This window comes from Orbicella faveolata, unplaced genomic scaffold, assembly GCF_042242905.1.
Source record: "Orbicella faveolata isolate gen_17 unplaced genomic scaffold, um_ofav_v1 contig_36, whole genome shotgun sequence".
Classification (NCBI taxonomy): domain Eukaryota; kingdom Metazoa; phylum Cnidaria; class Anthozoa; order Scleractinia; family Merulinidae; genus Orbicella; species Orbicella faveolata.
Genome location: NW_028301565.1, coordinates 9,452,436 through 9,475,116, shown reverse-complemented (window position 1 = coordinate 9,475,116; position 22,681 = coordinate 9,452,436). Strand labels below are relative to the sequence as shown.

The 22,681-nt window shown below is 37.3% G+C and overlaps 2 protein-coding genes, 1 long non-coding RNA gene and 1 pseudogene across 5 annotated transcripts; 1 reads left to right on the top strand and 3 right to left on the bottom strand.

The window, feature by feature from the left end:
* Positions 1–4,770: 4,770 nt before the first annotated feature.
* Positions 4,771–9,375, bottom strand: LOC149102210 (uncharacterized). 2 transcript variants are annotated; one of them, XM_089274864.1, is made up of 10 exons: positions 9,268–9,375; positions 8,762–8,926; positions 8,273–8,409; positions 7,779–7,890; positions 7,568–7,651; positions 7,091–7,271; positions 6,696–6,785; positions 6,179–6,377; positions 5,654–5,841; positions 4,771–5,241 (listed from the first exon to the last, which is right to left on the bottom strand). In XM_089274864.1, the coding sequence occupies exons 1-10, from the start codon at positions 9,373–9,375 to the stop codon at positions 5,051–5,053; spliced, it is 1,455 nt and encodes a 484-aa protein (XP_089130990.1). In that variant the 3' UTR covers positions 4,771–5,050. The 2 variants fall into 2 exon arrangements, with proteins under 2 accessions (XP_089130990.1, XP_089130991.1); XM_089274865.1 differs by having other exon boundaries at positions 7,091–7,190.
* An 8-nt stretch (positions 9,376–9,383) lies between these two features.
* Positions 9,384–10,808, bottom strand: LOC149102209 (uncharacterized). Its single transcript, XM_089274866.1, has 3 exons — positions 10,688–10,808; positions 9,966–10,186; positions 9,384–9,530 (listed from the first exon to the last, which is right to left on the bottom strand). The coding sequence occupies exons 1-3, from the start codon at positions 10,785–10,787 to the stop codon at positions 9,384–9,386; spliced, it is 468 nt and encodes a 155-aa protein (XP_089130992.1). The 5' UTR covers positions 10,788–10,808.
* Positions 10,547–12,244, bottom strand: LOC149102208 (uncharacterized; annotated as a pseudogene). The gene is made up of 3 exons (XR_016202405.1): positions 12,002–12,244; positions 11,410–11,868; positions 10,547–10,814 (listed from the first exon to the last, which is right to left on the bottom strand). The product of XR_016202405.1 is annotated as an uncharacterized LOC149102208 (transcript).
* On the top strand, positions 12,238–17,253 carry LOC149102207 (uncharacterized). The gene is made up of 2 exons (XR_016202406.1): positions 12,238–12,444; positions 15,314–17,253. It is a non-coding gene; the product is annotated as an uncharacterized LOC149102207 (long non-coding RNA).
* The last annotated feature ends 5,428 nt before the right edge of the window (positions 17,254–22,681 follow it).

Genomic DNA, 22,681 nt, shown 5'->3' with positions numbered 1-22,681 from the left:
GCCCTCAAATCCTGACACTTTTTAACAAAGTATCCGTTCATTTCGATATCCTGTTTAAGAAAAGAGACCTTTATTCGTGACCCGGATTTGCTTTTCAGTTAACGTACAGAAACTGTTTTTATTTACAACTGACATCACAGAATTGTATTAAAAAAAATTGTTGGTATCAAGGCTTCCGGTGCAGAAACACACCCTGTTCAATTGTCCAAGAAGCTAAATACAAAGTTATAAACCCTGTTTAGAGGGAGTGCCTTCCCCCGGAGGGTAGTGAGCCTATTCCGGGCGGATCACATTGGCTATTTAAAGAACGTGGTTTGTCGATCTGATCATGACCAATTTCTAACATTTCGACGGATCAGAGCAAGTTGCGTTGTTAGGCCGGTTAGGCTAGTCAGTTGAATTCTTATTATGGACATTGGAATCACAACGAGCACCACACAGTATTTAACCTTTTTATCAGAAAGGATCGCGGGAAATTTTTCTTGGTTTTAAATAATAAGCATAGCAATATTGCCTGAAGATATCACCATAAACACACAGAAACCTAACTTCTCGTTCCCGTTGACGGTTTTGTAAGCGGAAATGCGACTGCCTCGCAACGCCTTGTAGATTTAAAGGAGTGAGAATGATTTGACGGTCTGAGTGTTATGGCTTGATACACGGAAATTTTTAGCGTTCTGTATATTTTTAGGATTTCACAGGTACATTACAATACTTTGGAGACCGGTCATTATTCAGAGGGTGGGGAGGGAGGCTAATGCAAAACTAAGCATACCAATCTTCCTTTTCTTCAGACTGTCCCTTTTCGCTACGTACAATTATCTCTAACCCCCCCCCCCCCTGCTACCGCTCCCCATCCCGAAGGTCGATACTTTTTTTCACGGTGATTCCACTCAATTATTTAACCCTTAAACCCCTGAATTTTAACTACACAGAAACGGGGCATTTTGACTACATGTCCATCTTTCGAAATCAGAAATCGATGTCTTGGTGCGGGGTATATAGGTGATTGCAAGAAACTCGCAAGTCAATCCCGTTTTTCTAGTTATTTGGAAGTGCATGCGTGAAATTGGGGTCAGACATCGATGTCTCAGTGCGGGATCCGTAGGTAATTACAACTGAGAAACTCGCAAAGGGAACTCCGCTTTGTTTGGTGATTTGCAAAATAATGTATGAAAACGAAAATCGGGGTCAGACATCAATGTCTTGGTGCGGGGTATGTAGGTAATTACAAGAAACTCGCAAAGTCAACTCCGTTTTTCTAGTCATTTGGAAGTGTATGCGCGAAACTGGGGTCAGAAATCGATGTCTTAGTGCGGTATATGTAGCTAATCACAACTGAGAAACTCGCGAAGTCAACTCCGCTTTTTCTGGAGATTTGGAAAATAACGTATGAAAACGAAAATCGGAGTCATCGATGTCTTGGTGCGGGGTATATAGGTAATTACAAGAAACTCCCAAAGTCAATCCCCTTTTTCTAATCATTTGGAAGTGCAGGCGTGAAATTGGGATCAGAAATCGATGTCTTTGTGCTGGATATGTAGTAATTACAACTAGGAATTTGGGCTATCCTTGTTTTGCGAACCGTATCTATTCGCTTTTTTCTTTCCTTTTTCCATCTTATTCTTTCATTTCTTTGTTAGCCTTCTTATAATCACTTTGCAAATTATGTCACGCGCTCGAACAGGGCGAACAATAATGTGGGAGAATAAATAAGATTGGCGGTCGACCAATGCAATCTCAAATAACGCGAAAAATGACCATATAACCTACAATGAAAAATTCATAATTTATTTTCTGACAGAGACCTTAAATTCAAGGAGGTCTGCGTTTCTGTTACCTTAAAGGAAGTCAAAATTCGACATTTTCCCATTATGGTAAAATGCCTGCCTGACAGATTGTCATTATTCTTGGTTTTAGTCAGTTTTTAAAACCCTGAAAGTTTGAGATTGGGTCATCGACCGCTGGGACGGATTCGAGAAATAATTTCTAGTTCAAAAATACTAATGATCTCGCAACCTGAAAATGTTGCGCTGCGTCATGAGTTCGACGTTTACAGGACATTTAACTCAGACGCGAAGGTAGAATCTTCTTGAGAGCAAAGGTAAAAAGTCGCTGATTTCGGAACTCTACGATTCGGATCCTTGTTGAACTAGCTTTGAGTAAACTGTCACTTTTTACCAGCTTCTTTGCGGTGTTTAACAAATAAATTCATTGCATTTTCTTGAAATATAAGGCTTTGGAAAACTTTTCCTACATAGATACCGTAAATCCTCGAACTAGGACCTCCTCCTCCTCCCCCTCTTAAATAAGCGCCCCCTTCGAATAAGCGCCCTTCCCATCGGCCAAAATTTAAAAAAGCGCCTCTCTTCGAACAAGCGCCCCCTCTACTCCCCTTGTTTTATCCAAGAGTACTGAGACAACACAGGATGTATAGTTTTGGTCGTGTTGGTCGTGCCCAATCACCACAGCAAGTGATCGTTGACTCATTCAAGCACTGCAAATTGACCGTCGCACCGGACGGCAATGAAGATCTGATGATTCACTGCCTAAAGCCCAGCCAACCTTGTGCGTGTAGCATGCTTAAACCGACCAAAGGGGTTATATTACGTAGTTCTCTAAGAGAGACAAGACCCTTCTGAGAGACTTCTGAGGGACTGACATATAAAGATATTACGAAAAAACCCTGATCATATCTGACCACGATTTAGGAAAAATTAAATAAGCCCCCACGCCCCCCCCCCCCCCCCCCCCACTCCCCTAGAATAAGCGCCTTCCACCTTCTCCTAAATTTCTAAATAAGCGCCCCGGGCGCTAGTTCGAGGATAAACGCTAAATCGATTGTGTGATTGCTATGAAGATTAGATCGTTTTGTTTGTCAAGTCTTCTTCCATTAGACTCTAAAATGTCAAAGAAATTGGTCATAGATTGCCCGTTCAAAGTCGCAAATTTAGAAACGGACACCCGGCCCGATAAACAATCTTGCAATTACCACTATTCGGGGGATGTGTGTGGAAGGGGTGGGGCTTGAGGCGGCGGGAAGGGAAACACTGTGTACTCTCCAAGGTGATAACAAACATAGGAAAGGAAAGAGAGGGAGGTGAGGAAAGAGACTAAAAGCTGTCAATGGTTAATGTCCCCCATCTAGAGGATATCTACGAGCTACATTTGTTTTTCAACTATTTTAGCTTTTCACATCTCCGTTATAAGTTCCAACAGGGAAGTGAACAAAACCGGTTGACATAATGTTAAATGAAAAAAAGATAAAGATAACGTTAAAGACAAATAAGCGCCTTCACTTCCTTACTCGAATTCCCAAAAAATATGACAATAACACGTCACCACCATTTGGCAAGCATGGCATTTGAAAGGAATAAAAGAAACTGTGAGCAGCTGCTAAAGCACCAAAGTTTCATTCTGACTACACTCACACGAGACATTCAATGTGAAAAGTTTATTTCAGACATGTCAGTCAGTCTTCTGATGCATGAAAGTCCTGATAGCGATACAGCGTCCTCACGTATATACAGCAAGAGTCACGTGTATACTACGCCAGATACGAACAACCACTAAAAAACCCACCCTGCAGATTTGGCAAAAAAAAGTGGAAACGTATTCCTCGTCTAATGCAGCAGCACAATACCCCGAGGAAAGGGTACAACTAATCAAGCGACAAAACTTCACAAAAGTCCGTTAAAACGAAATACAATAAAAGGCTAACAACACAATACAGCTAGAGAAGTTCAATCGAAGTTGAAAATTCTCAAAAAAAAAAATTCACTAACAAGGTTAACCAAGGCACTAAGCGACCTAGAATAAATTAGTTTTCCCGCGGAGACCTCAAGGGTTCATTAAGCGATTTTTTCGAGCCGTTGCTAAGAAAAATTTATTCTCGTATAACCTCATCACTTTTAGTTAGTTTATGTGTGTTAAGTTTTTCATGCTCAGCAACACTAGTGATGGCGTCATCAGGCCACGCCCATGGTCATGTGACTAATACTGGAAAAACGCCAAGGTTCTCAGGCAAATTACTTTATCGGGATTTTTTTGTCATTGATTTAATATTTTAATTTAAATCCTCATATCGTTATGCATAGATTTTGTTTGATTTCTGAAAGGTCAGATTTTTTAGAGAATTTCAAAATATTAAAAAATTCTCAATTTTCTGAAAATAGCATGATTTCGAAAAAGGAATACATAGCTATGTTTCCACAGTTGGCTTTAATCGAAATCCGTCAAAAAAGGCTGGATTTAATGAAAAACCGCGTTTCCTTTAACATTTAAAGAAACCGGAAGTGCGCCCGAAATATACTGGAAGTTACTCTATCAGCGCGTGCGCTATTTACATTACTAGTGCACTTTGGTAAGATCAAACAAAGACACCCGGAGCTAGTTTTTCTCTTTCTATTGCTCTTGTTTTTCTGTCTTTCTCTTATTTTGTCTTGTACTTTTTCTACTCTGCATTTTGTGAAAAACAAAGGAAAACATCCAAAATGTAAGCGAATTTGCAAGTTATTGAGTTGTTTTTATTTTCCGCGCTCAGGCTGACGTAAGTAACCGAAAGTGAAATTCCCCCCCCCCCCCCCCCCCGTTAATAACGCGCGCGAGCGCGCGCATAAATCGGTTAATGGGCCCTTAAATACTCCCGGTTAACCCATCATGCCGCGCCAATCTCTCCAACGTGTCGTCAGAATATTAATTTCTGACTAATTCGTTCCCATGTCACTCAACCGTCTGGAACGGCATAGTTCATTTCACAATAAAACAGACTTCTTTGGAGGGTGGAGAAAATGCACTTTAATTGTACAGTGATCGTGGAATCATAAATTTAACGCAAGATTTGTAACATGATAAATTCCTCGTACAAGAAATCCAAACATTGCAAATTGTATTAATTAGGTCAAACTGTTGAAACCACTATCAGCATCATCAGTGACTTCAGTTTCATATTCCGTGTCATCATCACTGTCACTGTCACTGGCTTGTCCATCAGCACTTTCCGGAAGGCTAAGAAAAGTTCGTTCATCCTCTTCCGTTTCAAAGTTGTTCTTTAAAGGGATGTCTGTCGGCTCCAAAAAAAAGCTTCTGTTTCCGGATTTTTAACTTCATCGACCTCGAACGAGCGAGGCAGTGGCCAATCACTGCTGCACTCAAGTCTGTTGAATTCATTGAGAGAAGTTACCATGGCCTTCGTTGCTTGCGAAATTTGTTTGGAGAGCCGTTTGGCAAGAGCATGACCATCTAAGAGAAGTAAACAGAGTAGCACAATTAAAAGTTAAAGACTTTAATAATAATAATAACAACAACAACAATAACAATAACAATAACAATAACAATAATAATAATAATAATAGTAATAATAATAATGATAATAATGATAACAATCATAACAATAATAGTAACAGCAATTTTTAACCAGGGAGCCCCCTCGCCAACGGCGGTTTTCATTACGGCCCTGAAAATACATGTTGATAATTAAAGTTTGTGAGTTTAACATACGTTTCACAGGAACTTCTCGAGATTAGCAAAAGAGGCAGGTCCGCTCTTACTTCACGTATCTCCTTGCACACAAACAATCACACCGGATACCAGTTTTCATGACTCTCAAATCGCTCCGGCTTTTTAAATACATAAATTTGGGTCAAATACTTGCCAGCATATTTCGCCTTCAAGCACAACAAGAACCACCGTTCTACAACCTTTGTATGCAGTTTCACTAAAGCAACCCTTTTGCTTCGGTCATAGGCAGCATCTCGAGCCATCCGATATTCTTCACAAGCAGTAGTCCAACGCTGAGTAATCCCATTTCTGTGCTCCAAATCTGACAAAACTCCTTCTAATCTAATAAAATCCAACAAAATATTTTATACACACATTTATTTTCATCCAATGCTGCTGAAAATTGTGCTACACGGTATAAAGTGATTTTGACAAAGGAATAGAGGAGATTTGAAAAAGAATCTGTGCCCGAGGGTAAAAAGTCACATAATGTATGTGGCATGATAGGCTTTTTCTCTATCAAACACTCTGAAGAGGCCCAACCCTAACAAAGCACTTTTGATTAAATGATGCAGCAACAATGTTACATACCAAAATATAGCCAAAAAATGCATTTACCACTAAAAGCAAGCAAACAAGCATTAAAAATTATAGGCTAAATCCCCCCAAAAATACATACTTGGTCAACTGTCCATAAAGTTGCTGAAGTTTATCAGGGTCAGATGCTTGTTCCCATTTTGAGCGGATTTCATAGAACATTTTAAGGTAGATTACATAGCCATGTCTCCAACAGGGTTCTTCAACTGGGTTATGTAATCCTCCTGTCCATTCTGCTTCCTGCTTTGCCCATTCAGCAACATCTTCCCTTCGAACCGGTACTGCAAAATGAATATTTTATAATATTAGTACCAGCGTAAAGCAATTCAAACCTTTTCGACAGCTTACATGTATAAAACCATGTTGATATTTTCTTGTGAACATACTGTAGTTATAATATAAACATGTCTAATTTGCATGGACATTGCAAAAGGAAAGGAAATGGAATACAGAAGAAAAAAAATCGCCTGTTTCTGAAAGGAAAAGTGACATAATTCTCAAAAGACTGAAATGAATCTGTTAGGTACATGACTCCAACTGCAACAGGCACAGATGAATTCAGCAGTCAACATTATCAGGAGGAAGCAAAACAATCTGACCTTTAAGGCTATCCTGCAATTTTGACAATTCTTCCTCTGCATCTTTAATTACCAAATGTGCTTTCTTCATGCGAACACACAAAAGTTTCCCTGGGGGAAACAAATGGAATGAAAATACAATTCCCTTAAAAATAAAATATTAGTTAAAGCTGATGGTTCTTAAACAACTATTCTTTAAATGAGAATTTCAGCATTTTCTTGCCATCCAAGGGTTTCAAAAGGAAAAGGAGAAGACTAGAGGGGGCAAAATTTGCTTGTAACGCATACAACAAAGAGGCATATATTTTTGTAAAAAAGAAGTTCATGGGAACCATGCAAAGAAATCCTTCCTAAACAACAATTTCTTAATTAAGCTGCTACTGACATTGCACAAATGAAAAGTTCATTCAGCTAACCTAAACTTGCTGATCTTTTTTTGGCATAAAAGAAAAGAGCATCAGATAGAACATCCACCCGGTGGTTTGGCCTCATTTCCTTGGTCATTTTTCCAAATCTCTGTAAAAAAGACCAAAGTCTCTCCATGACTTCACCATCTGTGAGACCAAAGCCAGGAACTCTCCTGGGACTGTATTTGATCTAGGAAATCAGTACAATTCACCAAAACAGAACTAAATACACAGTACAAATGCTGTTCAATCCCAGTAACACAAACATTGACCCCATAACACAGGGTGGCCATACATGCTCATCTTTTTTAAAATACTACTTTTTTGACATACAGTTAGTTTCAAATAAGTGGACATTTCAATAATAATCACCAAGAAATTTTGTGACAAATTTTCTGACAGAAAACATGATATACAGTGTGGCAAACAAACAAAAACACGCATGTACACACATGAACAGATGTCAACTGAATAATTTAAGCAAACCTGGCATTTTGCTTTGTGTCCATAGCTATGGAAAATGGGAATGGCAAACTTGACAGACTGTAGGATGTGATGCTGTCCTTGGGCCTACAGTGGTAATATTGCATCAAAGCAAAATTAAAAACTTCATTGCTTAACTGGTGCTTAAAAGACTTTGTTATAAGATCTACATGACCTTTCATGAAAACAGTAAATGAAAAAATGATAACAGAACCTGTAAATGAGTTTCCAGGTGACAAGCAATATCATAAAGCATGCATACATCTGTGGACTGATCACCAATTTCCTCAAGCAGATTCTGCAACATCCAAACTGGGTATGCAAGCCTATTAGAAACAAAATTAAAACATAGAATTAAAAATTAGACACAAAATTAAAGCATTGACTAACCAATTTGTAAACTGGCAACCCGGCATTTTTAACCTAGTGGTTATTTCGGGTTGCCAGAACCCTAATTTTTAGCAATATTTTATATATTTCTGTATTAATTAATTAATGAAAAAAGGGTAATAAAGAGGATGTTGTTGTTGTTGTTGATGTTGTTATATCCTTTAACCAAAATTACATAACAAGAGAGAGAAAGAGAGAAAGAATTAAAGAAAGAAAGGAAGGAAGGAAGGTAGGAAATAAAGAAATTATCAATAAGTTAATCAAAGCAATTCTGACAGTGACAATTCAGTAAAGGAGTACAACATAAACAAATGTTACCTTTCACCATGTTTCATATTGACAAATTTTTTGGGAAACTCATGACGACAGGCCCGCCCAAATATGGCAGTTTCACTGAGGGCAGAATAACGAGATCTTGAACGTAGTGCATCACCAGCAAGAAAGTCACCACACACCTTATAATTAAATGAAACAAAAAATGATCCAATTCTGTGAGTCTAAGTACAGGAGAAACAACAAAAAATATCATTGTCATTTTTAAGGTTTAAATAGTCAATCTAAATTGACTAATAGCAATAATAATAAGAGATATTCACAATGCAGCTGGGCGATTCCCGCTGCTGTAGTTAAGACAATATACAATTAATGTAATAATCTTAGGTAAATACCTGCCTTTCCCCACCCTTCATTGCACTTTCCCACTACCAGATCATTTTTCTAATGTAATTTTAACAGCCCTGTATCAACATAGTTTCAGTCAGTTAATGTCTCAAATAGTTCTGCTGGAGAAAACAGGTTTCCACACACCCCATTTGCTCTACTGGTTGTTGGATGTTGCTGAACAAACTCTTCCACCTCTGTGTCATCATCAAACAAAACAGTTCCAAAGAGAGGATTTCTCACACTTCTGCCTGCTGACTTTTTTTGGCCAATAAACAAGGCATCCATGGATTCAAGAAGGGTACCCTGAGTCTGCAAAGGTGTATTAATTAACACAGAGTGATTAGGCAACTGAACAATCTCTTTCTAGGTAGACCTAGATTGTCTATACAACTAGCTAGGGAAGTCTCCAAACATGGCCCATAATGATATACTTCATGAGCATTCAGCAAAACAATTTCAAACAGGCTAGGGATTCAAAGCTAACTAGAAGTCCCAACAGTGAACTAAAGGTATAGTGTTCAAAGGTCATCAACATACAATCTCAGGCAATATCAGCCATTCCCATCTCCTTCTGTTTCAATCAAAGGATGTCAGATTGTCACTTAAGACATTCACTGTACTTACAATATTGACCTCACCATTCTCCATACCTTGGGACATGCAGGACACACTATAGTTTCAACAGCATTACAAGCACTAACTGTGAACTTAAGAGTGGATAGTTTATGACAATATAACATGCAAAAAAACAGCAACATTGTACTGTTCAGAGCTCAACACTTAATACAAATAAATAGTAACTAGTACTACAAATGTAGTTCAATAATAAGTAAGGTGTAAGGAGACATAAAAATAGAACAAACCTAAATTCTTCAAGACTGTCTATGACCACTGGATATAGCTTTCTTTGGTTCTAAAAACAAACCAGTTATAGGTACAATGTAAACAGACAGCCATCGCAATCCTTGGAAAAAAATTGTCTGAAAAGGCACACATGCATATCTAAAGTAATGTACAAGCCGCAACTTGTTGGTTATATCTTAAACCTAAATTTCATACCCATAGTGTTTTGAGGTAAGTATTCCTAAGGTAAAAACTAATGGTGGGATATATCAAAATACAGGAGGGTTCCAAAAATATAACAGAAATACCTACAAATGATGTGGTATCATCATTATATATACTGTGAGAAATAAGCAACGAGCACTGTTGTACTTCAAAAACAAGCAAGATTGTTTAAGGCACAAACAGCCTACTTTGCTCTTAAAACATGGAAGCATAAAGAAATAGATGCAGAAAATAAAGAATAATATTACAAGAAAGAATATGAATCAAAGGTGGTCCTCACTGAAAAGACGATAACATCATCTGTCAGGATCTCAAGGGCAGCACAGAAGTCTTTAACAGCTACTTGACACTCAAGATTCAGGGTGTGTAGTAGCTTCATCAAATCTAGAGTGAATGCCAACTCAGGCTTTGTTGGTGTTGCACCCCAAAGATTGAAATGTAACAGCCGCAGAAAATCGGGTTCACAGTTACAAAACTGCACCTTCACTTTTGTTTGATAGCCTACATAAATATAAATATAGATAGATTACATAATTTATACATGTATACATATGAAGAACTGTCTACAGAAAATGTGCACTGTCAATGAATATACACACCAGCAAGGCATGTTCTTACAGAACAGAATCCTAAAATTAACAATATACCAACTCACTGTTTGTTGCCTCTCCCACAAACAAGATTTACAACTACTATTAATATCAATTTGCCTCTAGAAGAATCTTAACATTACTGTTCGCTCTTTAGTGCACACATCCTCATTTTCTCAAACTGGGGCTGAAAGATCAAAATTAAATGTACTTACGAAGAAGCCTATATCAGGATCTTAACATTACTGTGTGCCCTGTGGCAGACACATCCTTTTCTCTTTTTTTTTTATAAATTGGGACTTAAAGATAAAAATTATATGTACTTATGAAGACTGACATGTAACATTAAATTGCTGTCTACATAAGATTAGACACTCCACGGCACCATAGTAAGCTAGCTGACATATCTAACCTCGAGAGTCTACAACAGTTACTTCACGGAAAAGGACAGAGCTACCAGTAGTAGATGTACTAGAACAATGATGGTTGCCAAGTACCAAGATTCGCTCCATTTCTAAGGGGACATAGATCTTTAAGTCCTAAACAAAACACATATTTAATTGAAACATTAAAAATACAATTTAGATCATTCAACATAACTATAAATCTGTAATACAACTGAATAAACTAATATGATTGCACCACACATCAACAGCCTACAATGCAACAGGTGTGTTGAATAAAGAAATCAGCCATTTCAATGCATGTGCTTATAAAAATCGTCAGCAGGCCATGATCTCCTACGAAAACAGGAGACCCCACTTTGTTTATGGAACACAACTTTAAATAGTTGGCCTTCATATCTTGGAAAGATCTCTAAGCTGACTTGGTGGGTCTTACACATGCTAATAATCTCATGAATGACAAACAATGAACTACACACAAACTACAAAATTAGGTGAACCTATATTTGTGGGTTGAGGCTGAGTCACTGATAGTCAATAAAACAGGGTGGACTGCAGATGCCTTAAAAGACCAAGCTTTTACATAACGAAGAAAACACAAATAGAAGAAAGGCAAGAGTAACCAAATGCCTTTGTAAAATTAAGGGCAAGGTTTGAACGTACTGTATCACGCTTACTTCTACTTTTCAAAACTTACAACTACAAAGTATAAACCGGAGAGAAGACTTACAGTTAAAATTTCAACGTGATGAAAATGTTATATTTGGTGTGCCTTGAAACAGCACAAGACTTGCAAAAGCTGACTGAAGGTCCACAGTCAAGACAACGACAGACACCAGCTTCTGATTCACAGAAGTGGCACCTCTCATCAAATAAAGACGCTTGGTTTTCAATTGTTGTTGCCAAAACACCCTCTCGTAGCTTTGACCAAGCATTCTCTGCTCTTTGCAGCCTCTGGTAGTGATTGGTGGTGGACGTCTCTGCTCCATCACTTTCATCTGATTGTTCCATGTCCGGTGCTGCAGCATTTAAATCAATTTCATGGCCCGGCTCATCGGCATCAGCATTACCACTAAACCCTATACCATTCGTCTCGCCAACAGCGTTCAGCCGCTCCAACCTGTTAGTTTGGACACCATCTTCTTGGTGATACCTCACGTTCACTTCTGTCCTAAAACGTTTCCTTCGGCTGAGGAATTAAAATAAAGGAAGGTAGTCATAAGCATAAGAAAGAGAAACCTCAGGTAAAGGATTAGCTGAATTTCAAAACAAAACGAATCGCTACATCACATTTAAGTTATCCAAAAAAAAAAAACACTAACCGGCCCATGACCTTTGCTTTCGTGTTCACGTAAATAGGAAAAATTCCCAGTATAAATCCCGAATACGCTCTTTTTAACTGAAAAAAGCTCTGTAGCTGTCCAAATTTCTCCTGTATGTGCACCTCCGGTGAAGCCGCCATTATGCTCGACTTCATATCATATATACCGTACTATAGTACGTACTACAGCGGCTGCTGCCCGGTAATTTGGGTATCATTTTTACGGGTGACAAGCAGGAATCAGCGGTCTTCATGTTAGGTACCAGGTTCTTTCGGTTCTCCCGCCATGTTTGGCAGTTCGTTGGAACTTGCATCGAACTCGAGCTCTGTTTTAGCGGGCCAAAATCCACTCTACCTTCGCTTCGTCACCGTGCACGGTTTCAAGGCAAAGTTTACCGTTACCCAGAAGCTGAAGATAGCGATTACAGGCAACAAAAACAACAGGTAAGCAAGTTTTGCATAAATTGAACGAGCAGAGTAAAGTAACGTCAAGATACGTATACATTTCGTTTTGTCTTTGGTTGTGAATGTGTCATTATCAAGGAGAAGTTACATTGCTTGTGGAATCGACTTTGGTGATGTTTACCTGCCGTACATAAAGAGCTTTATTATCTGTTATTATCTGTTCTCGATAACTGAGCATGAGCATGCGACATTTGTTATTGGCTTATATGCACCTCATGATTCTTTCTGATGCATGCTCTTGTAAGGTTATGTTGCCCTCTGATGTGAATGCTAGTAAGCTAAAATGTAATGTGCCATCTTCAGCAGAGAAATTTCTCTTATGCTAGAGTAAGTATTCTGAAGTTACTCAAGTGTCTACAGTTGTACCTACATTCAAGTTACAATATGCTGTTATACACAACTGTACATGGACATTGCACCCACTGGTGCTGATACTGTAGCAAGTTAAATGTTGTGGTATTTTCTTTCACAAAAAAAAACACTATGATACTTTATGAAGAGGTATACATGTACCTCAAACTGTCGTGAAAACTACACAGGACTTGAAAAAAAGGAAGAGTAACTTGCCCAGGCAGGAAAATCTACTTGTCTGGGATGACACAGTATAGTCAATCGATTATTTCATAACAATCAATAGAAATTAGTCAATGATATCAGAAATCAATAAAAGGATTCGTCATGAGTCATCGATTGTGATCAAATTTTCAATAAGCATTATCAATTTTGCTGATACTAGCTTATCTTTTAAGCAACATTTAATAAGAAAGAAATGAACAAAAGATTTAAAGTGAAATATGAAATCATGAATACAACTGCATAAAAACATAACATTGTATCTCGTAAACAGAATATTTTGCTGGCATACATGTATCAGGGACTATGTTTTGGGGGTTTTTGGTAGTGCCTTTGAAATCTACATAAAAAAAGTTACAATCAAACACTGTGTTGAGGGACAATTTTTCTACAGTTTAGGTGAACTAACAAAGAGAGACCAACTTTCAATTGATTCTCTAATGACTGATAAATTTGGTAAAATCAAACTGATAACTTGAAACTTTTCTAGCATGTGAGTACGAATTTCTTTCAATTGATTGATAGCACTGATAACACTTACATTAATTTCAATTTATTGATTTATATCAATTTATGGATCAATTTCAATCGATTACCTTACCCTGGGATGACCAGAGAGCACTTTAGAGCCCTGTCACAGCTGTACATTTTACTTGTACGAAATTGGGCTCATACCAAATACATGTAGGTTTCATGTGTCATGCATCTGTTCATGCATCTGTAGCAGGGCAGGAAAAAAAATTGTAAGCCACTTGCCCAGTGGGCCAGTCAATTTCAGTTTTCACTTGCCCCACTTAAATATTAGTTGCCAGTGTGGTGGCCAGTAAGGAAATCAGAGGACAAATGCGAATGAAGTACACTCGGATTCCAAACTTATTCTTGCTTTCAACCTAATAATTAACTAATCTTTAGGTGTTAAGTTTTGAAATGGAATGACTGGAAATTATCATTTATCAAGCTGGCATTTTTAGTCAGACTCACAAGACTACTGACGCTACATTGTAATTTCACTTGCCCACTGGGCCACTGAACTTCTATTTTCGCTTGCCCAAGAGCAAAATTTACTTGGCTGAGGAAATCAGACCTGGGTTTTTTCCTGCCTTGAGTAGATCACAGATAACATCAAAATGTGGTAAAAACAAAAAATAGTCACATAAGCCATTACTAGAGTGTGTCACAGAATCTGTGAATTTTTCAGGTGTGTGTCACTGATGTTTTTACCACATTTTGATGTCTTCTGTGATCTATTACTGAACAGATGCACAACAACATAGAATCTGTCTGCTTCGTATTACATAACAAAGAAACAAAAACAAACTTTTATGACATCATCTGTACCTTTGTCCACCAATAGAGCATAAGTGCACGTAGGAAACAATGAAATTGTGCCTGCAAATAACTTGACTTACTATTTAAACATTGTTTGATAGGAGTTTGATTTATTGTCCATGATTATTACAATGTAGGAGATAGTGAACATTGAATAGTTACTGCCATGGATTTTGAGTTTAGTTCTTCTACATCCTCTGACATTCAGTGCCTTCCAATCAGAGATGCAAATTTTTTGTCACACAGTAGCTACAGATGTAGATGTATGATCTGTTTGATTGATGAATATTCAGGGCTCAAAATAATGGCCAGTCAACAGGTAATGTCTGGCCAGAATGGTGACTTGACCGGCCAAAAACTTCACTCGCCGGTCATGTTGACCAGTCATGTCATGTTGAGACGGTCACGTTGTTCATTCTTGAATAAACAATCAAATCCCCAACTGTAAATCTGAGAGTTTTTATCTCTTTTTTATCATGACCTCTAATGAAAACATACACCAATGCATACATGTATCTGTTCGAGCGGCTAAAGACCATTCGCTTGCTGTTTGTCATGCGTTCAAGATCGATAGGAATGCCATTCGAGCGACTGGGGTTAAATCTGTTCAGAAAAAATATTAAGCCAATCTTTAAACGGTCTAGCAGTGACTGGAACAAACAAACTATATTTGTGGGTTTAATTTAGCTCACATTACGTGTACTTGATTTTTTCGTAAATATCTTGACCAGTCAGAAATGAGACGTGACCGAGCTAAAATTACTTTGGCCGGTTAACATGACTGGCTACAGTCCGATTTCAAATGTCACAGTATAAATTGGAATGATAAGAAACAAAATAATAACTCCAGTGTAAAATTCGCTGATTGATATCATACACAGAATTTGCTGATTCATACTCAGACATAACTTATCTTATTTAACGAAATGTTTTATGTTACTTGTAGGATGAAGTAAAATTGAGAGTGGTCAATACATGCATACTCCTTGGCATTGATGCTTGATCAGGAAAAAATCAGCCACTGAGAAGTCTACAGTACCTATGACTCTATAAGGGGTCCGAGGTCCATTTCTTGAAGGCCCTGGAAACTTTTTGGGCCCATAAAGCCATCTTTAATTGAGCTGTGTCTAAAAACTAAGAGCTGTATATGTCTGAAACTTCTTGTGTGAAGGAAACCTCTGTTCATATTGAGAATAAGCGAATAAAACAGCTCTGTAAGCATAAGATTTCAGATTTTGGTATGGCTTTCTGGGTGCGAAAACTTTTTGGGACCTTCGAGAAATGGGCCCCTGGTGCATTACAGTCTAACATGGTGACCTTCAACACTTTCTGGCATAAATTCAACCACTTTAAACATTATTTTCAATGCTTTGAAGTATCACCTACACTGTACCTGTGTTAGTGAATTAGCATTAAATTTGAATATCTTAGATTGCTAGGTTGATACTTATTGTTCAATACAGCAGCTATAAGATTTCATCATAAAAAGCAATGGCTATGTTTACATACATGTAGTACCAGAACAATAATTTATTAACTTATGATGTGTTATGGGAACTATGGTACTAGATAGGCCTTTCAATTTCAATAGGTCCCTATGAATTTTTTTTTTTACAGTACAGTTTTTTTTTATCACAAAAAGAAAAAGTAAAATTTTGAATATTGTTTACAGTGAATGTTTTGTCAGGGGTCCAAAATGTTTGTCCTGTTTGGATTCTGTACAGTTTTGGAAAAAGAAGGAAACTGTGACTTTGTAAACATAGCCTAAAAGATGTCAGAAGCCTTGTTTTATGTTATGCAATGTAGTATTCCTTTGGCATGAATGTTTTTATGATGAATTTAAAATGTCAATCTCTATCTTGTGGTAAATGTTTTTTCTCCCTATTTTCTGTTATTTCAAAAGAACAATTCACTCTATGAAAAAAGTTGATCAATATTTCACACTTACATTGCAGTAATTTTCATAATAAGGTAAAGGTAAAATCTGCATATGAGCCACGTGGCCCAACAGGCTGGAGCTTATCCCGCTTTCTGTAGCAGGAAGCGACTAGGACTATTTCTACTTCCCCTGGATGAGATGCCAGTCCATTGCAGGGTTACCCCACCATTAAATTCGCTGGTACCCACTTATACACCTGGGTGGAGAGGCACTGAGAGTAATGTGTGTTGCCCAGCAACACAACAGAATGTACCTGCCTAGGGCTTGAACCCAGACCACTCGATCAGGAGTTGAGCTCACTACATGCAACTATGAGGCCATCGTGCCTCCCACATTTTTCATAATAATTATTAAGGCTAATTTAATCCTACATTAATTACTTAGTAAGAAAAAAACAGTTTATTCATTCATTTTATGACAAAGGTATTATCATTATGTTACATTTGACTTTGTGAATTTAGTATATATTTAAGACAGGTATCCATTTGCAAACAATTTTAATTTAGTAATATGCCTAAATTGCAAAATTTTCACTCGTTGTAGCTGACAACAGTATAGTTCTTAATCATTTTACTATTTATGAATTAAATAGAGTTGAATATGACATGGTTTTGCACAATCTTGAAAAGGTCTTGAATTTTAGTAGTCTTCTTGAACAGTGCTTGAATTCGGTTAAAGGAGCTCAGTCATGGTATTTTAAAATATTTTGGCCATGCACAAAATTACATTTAAGTCGTCTTGTTATGGATAGAAAGAAAAGAAAACATGTTTTATTTGTTGCAATGTGTACATTGTAAACCTTATTCATGGCATATAAAAACTATTTGAATTTTACTGAGTTTGTTCTGATTGCAATAAATTTCTGATTCTGTATAAATTTGCATGTTTTCTACTATTATAATTAAGGTCAACAGATTTGATTACAATAAAACAGTACATTCCATGTATTTTTCTTCAAGTTATTATTTACAAGTTATTTATCGTACAGGGTTTCTGCCTCCCTTTTTCGATTTACATATTATTTCCAGGCTCCCTTTTTACATTTCCAGGTTATTTCCAGGCTCCCTTTTTTGATTTACATGTTATTTCCAGGCTCCCTTTTTACATTTCCAGGTTATTTCCAGGCTCCCTTTTTTGATTTACATGTTATTTACAGGCTCCCTTTTTCAATTTACAGGTTATTTGCAGGCTCCCTTTTTCAATTTACAGGTTATTTACAGGCTCCCTTTTTCAATTTACAGGTTATTTACAGGCTCCCCTTTTCAATTTCCATGTTATTTGCAGGTTCCCTTTTTCGATTTCCATGTTATTTACAGGCTCTCTTTTTCCATTTACATGCTATTTACAGGCTCCCTTTTTCGATTTGCAAGTTATTTACAGGCTCCCTTTTTCGATTTACATGTTATTTACAGGCTCCCTTTTTCGATTTCCATGTTATTTACAGGCTCCCTTTTTCCATTTACATGTTATTTACAGGCTCCCTGTTTCGATTTACATGTTATTTACAGGCTCCGTTTTTCGATTTACATGTTATTTACAAGCTCCCTTTTTCCATTTACATGTTATTTACAGGCTCCCTTTTACGAGTTACATGTTATTTACAGGCTCCCTGTTTCGATTTACATGTTATTTACAGACTCCCTTTTTCGATTTACACGTTATTTACAGGCTCCCTTTTTCGATTTACATGTTATTTACAGGCTCCTGTTTTCATTTTCCATGTTATTTACAGCCTCCCTTTTTTTATTTACATGTTGTTTACAGCCTCCCCTTTTTATTTACATGTTATTTACAGTATTATGGCAGCCTCCCTGTATTAAATTTACATGTTATTTACGGGTTTCCAGGTTGAATCACAAGAAATTTACAGGCTATTTACAGTATTTGCAGGCACAGTTTACATGTTATTTACATGATCTTAGCCCTTTGCTTTGAAACATTTACAGTGTTTTCTTCATCATTTACATGTTTCACTTGAAATATTTACATGTTTTTTACATGAAACCTCCAAAACATGTAAAAGGGGAAAAATCATGTAAATTAATCTTTACAGTCTCTTTTTGATTATTTACATGTTAATTACATGTTATTTACATACTCTGTAAATTTTCAACTTTTCCAGTGCTCTGTTTTGCCTTGAAAAGGAAAAAGAAACAAACGGAAAATAAGCCTAATGACTAAAATCAGTGGTGCCCTACTTGTTACAGACAACAAAAATAACAGTGACAAACAAAAGTTTTAAAACCACGACAAACAAACACACTTGAACTAACTACACAGTTATGCTTACCTGTTCGACACGTCTTTGGTTAAGGCAGCAAGTGAAGACCTATCAGAAATAAGTAGTTGTGACAATGCAGCCATTTCTTTCGATCCTCTAAAGTGTAAAAATACATTGAAAAAATACATTGAAATGTGAATGAAACTTAAAACAAGGTGAGCCTCAAAATAAAGAGCACGCAAATTATATCTTGTATCAAACACTGATTGTTCACTCGCGAGTCTAGAATTTATGGTTTAAATAATAGGGACTGCTAACTTGTTGGAGGGATTCAAAATACCCACTGTGAACCTCGACTTTAAATTTTACGTTGCCCAGAGTTAGTCGTAAAACGAAATTTAGATCATGTTCGCCTCGAGGAAAATGAAATGTCCCGCAAGCGTTTCAGTGATCCAGTGCTTGTAACTTTTAGTGTAAACACAAAAAAGATTATGCCTATATTCAAGGTAAAGATAGAAAAAAGTCTTGACAAAACTAATATTCAAACTTATACGACAGTGGTGATAAAAGTTGCCACCAACCCGAACGTATTCCACCGGAAGACTTCACAGCAGAACAAGGACTGAGCAAGTCGGACTGAACCTCCAGGATTAAACACGTGTAGCTTCTGTGTGCGCTAAATCATCAGTACAGGTTGAACATATCGCGGTTTCGGTCCAAAATATCGCTTCTTGTTAAGTAAGCGTATTTGTCTCTCATTACATGGTAACTTTCTTTTTTTAAAAGCTTTGCGGGGCAAAACTCTCTGTGTTTCGCAGCATAAACGGAGCATGAACTCCACTAAGGTGATGGGAAACTGACCTTGTGATGAATAACTTATCAAAGCCAGCGTGCGCTTTTGGAAATAATTTGAGCTAATTTGGAATGTAAATTTGCAGCATTGATCGGTTTCCCGCCAGTTTGGTACACTTCTTAGTAAATTATTTTTTTATTATCATAGGAGTAATTTTTAGGAGATGAACTCAACTGTAACTTTAAAAAACACCCACCATGAAGTCTTCATCAGGAGGGAAACGGTTTAATTTTGTCTAGTTTGTCCCAGTTGTGGAAAATCTGCAAAGCTGAAGAATGCCGTCACAAGGTTGCAAAGAGACGAGGTGGGATTCTTTAGAGATGGGAAGGAATATTACAAGGCCTTTAGCTTTGAAAACATCAAAGAGTACCAGAAAAGCAGTGAAATTAAAGGAGACGGCAAATCAAAGGTTACTCTTAAACATGGAAATTCGCCCGGAAAGAACTAAAACTATTGTTATCTTATCTTCAAGAACAAATTCAAGAACGAAGTGAGCTTCACGGTTGGAAGCCAGCTTTTTTGAGGGCATTGCATGTTCGAGTGGCAAGACAATTTCCACTTTTAACTCTATATCACGTTTTTAAGCCCTTTTCAACACACCCAGGGCTGAGATAGTAACATCCGGCCGCGCTGAGAATCAATCAGATTGCAGGATTCGTTGCCGTGCCATCTTGGAAAAAATGAAACCATTTATCTTTTGCCGGAAAAAGATGACTGTTACTGCTTCTTAAATAAATCATAGGCACGCAAGGCGTGCAAGAGTTATTTTTTTGTGAACTAAAAGTCTCAGAGATAGGAGCATTCATGGAACTATTTACAGTAATGATTTGGTTAATTTGACAAGTTTTTTTGGTCACGATGTACAGCAGGAAAGAAACTGGGAATTTATGATGTACATACGATGTTACATCGGTAATGGTAAGATAACTAAATAATAAGCCATAAAATGTTTGACTGAACAAACTACAGTAATCTGACACGTCTCTAGATTAATGTAGATACCATGTTATTTTCTAACAGGCAATTTGATTCGTTCTTTGATACAACTCATACTGTGATTGGTGTGACACGCGCACATGCATAACTCCCTCACTCACCGATCACAAAGCCCTTCCAACCCCCAAGAGGAATTTTTCCTCAAAAGTACTCAAGTTAAGAGAACTTTTCGCATTTTATACGAGTCGTAAGTTTACCCTTTTTGCACAACACAACGTAACGCAACAACACTACTTCACCGAAAATAGAAAGAAAGAGAGAAAAAAACCTCTCTGACACGTTGAAAGTCTGATTTAATTAAGTTACACTTTAACTTGGTGCCACGCAGTCTTCAAAGAACATTTGAACAGTTTTTATGCTTTTTACCTTTAAAAATATCAGACTGAAAAGAATGTCATAAAATGCCCATCAAATAAAAATATTTAACTGCTACTGAAGAGACGTAAAAACCGTCCAGAAATGAAAGCGGCTTCTTTTTTGTTCAATATCCTGGGAACAATAGCCGATAACTCGTCAGCTCTAATTGAATTTACTCCCATATGAAAAACAAAAGTGTCAAGTTACCACTTGTAACTAAAGATAGCAAACATCTCGTGGGAAGAAGTGGTGACGATTCGTCAGCTCTAATTGAATTTACTCCCTTGTAAAAACAAAACGAGAGTGTCAAATTACCCTTTGTAACTAAAAAATAAAAATATCTCGTTATATTTGCACGCAACAAGAACAAAACAATCGTTACCTGCACTTGCTATTGTAAACGTTAGAACTGTTTCAAATCTAAATAATCTCGTCTCCTCTAAAACATGTCCTGAGAACTAGAAGCGACGATTCGTGACCTCTAATTGAATTTACTCCTTGTGAAAAAAACAAAAGCATCAAGTTACCTTTGTAACTAAAAATAAAAACATCCCGTTCCATTGGCATACTACTAACTGATCATGAAGAACTGTTTCAAAGCTCAAGGCGCATCTCGTAACTAGCCACCTCAAGGCGCATCTCATAACTAGCCACCATTACGCTGAACACTATGCACTCTAAAACAACCCAATGTATGTATGTAACTGTCACACTCCGCTCCAAACCGGATTAAAAATCACAAACCGGCAACATACACGTCAGTCTTTATTTTTCAATTACCAGCCGAGTCCTTGTGTTTACTACAATAAAACGCTCAAGACTTCATATAACTCACTTAAGTTATCTGGAAGAAATAATTTCCTTTTTCTTCAACTAAAATTCGTGTTGGTTATTAATGTGAACAAGCGAAAACCCTGATAGCATTGAGGAGAAAAGATTTCGTTTCATTGAAACGTATCTTCTCATTCCAGTAGTAAACAAGAACCATTATAACTGTAAAATCGTCACAGAATAATATCTTTTTGTTCTATAGCTGGTTTTCACATGACGTCACCAAAATTCGAACTACAAAACTATTGATCTTCCTGAGATTTTACTTAAATGATGTATAAGAGCAGCTGAAAACTAATATTCATACAAATTTTCGCTCCGAAAGGGTTCTTGGTTTTGCGATATACTACGCTTGAATTTCTAAGCTCGTGCGTGACGCGGCATTTACATGACGGCCTAGACAGCTGTCATGGTAGTTAAAAAAGTGACTTATTTCGGGGAACTTGGCTATCTGAACAGTTCATGTCTTAGAAAAAGTATTATTTTAATGTTTTAGAGTTCCTCGAGGGATAAATTCACGCTTTTGTAGCAAAACTCAGTGACAGATAATTCTGTTGGTTTCCGGCCGCCATGTTGGTGCCCATACGGATGGGCACCAGCATGGCGTCTCCATACAGATCTCTATAAATTTGGGTAAAAAATTTCTCCGCATATCTCGCATAAGAAAAATTGCTGTGACCAGAATTTTGGCGAGAGTCTTTGCATATTTACTTTCTTTCATTTCCCAGATTTTGGACTTTATCTATTGACCGGTTTTGATTTTTATTTTGATCTATTTTGAATTGCGTGACACTGAAAACCAGCAATTGACGAAATTAATCGTAGTCTCTTCGCTTTTGACATTGAAACTTATAAGTGGATGCTAAAATTAACGACACGCGCGGAACACTCATTACGAACTCTGCAGCAATATTTAGGTTTCAATGCAACACGCAAACGATTTGAACCTGGTCACAACCTCTTCACATTCCCAGTAGAAATGGGTCACACCTGGAAAAAATGAACTTTGCAGGTTTCGAAAGGATCAACGGCAGGCTACTGCTACAGTGTTCATGGACTTCATGCGACTATTAGTTTCAATGTTTTTCCGGGCTTACAGTACTGATTGTCTTGAGCT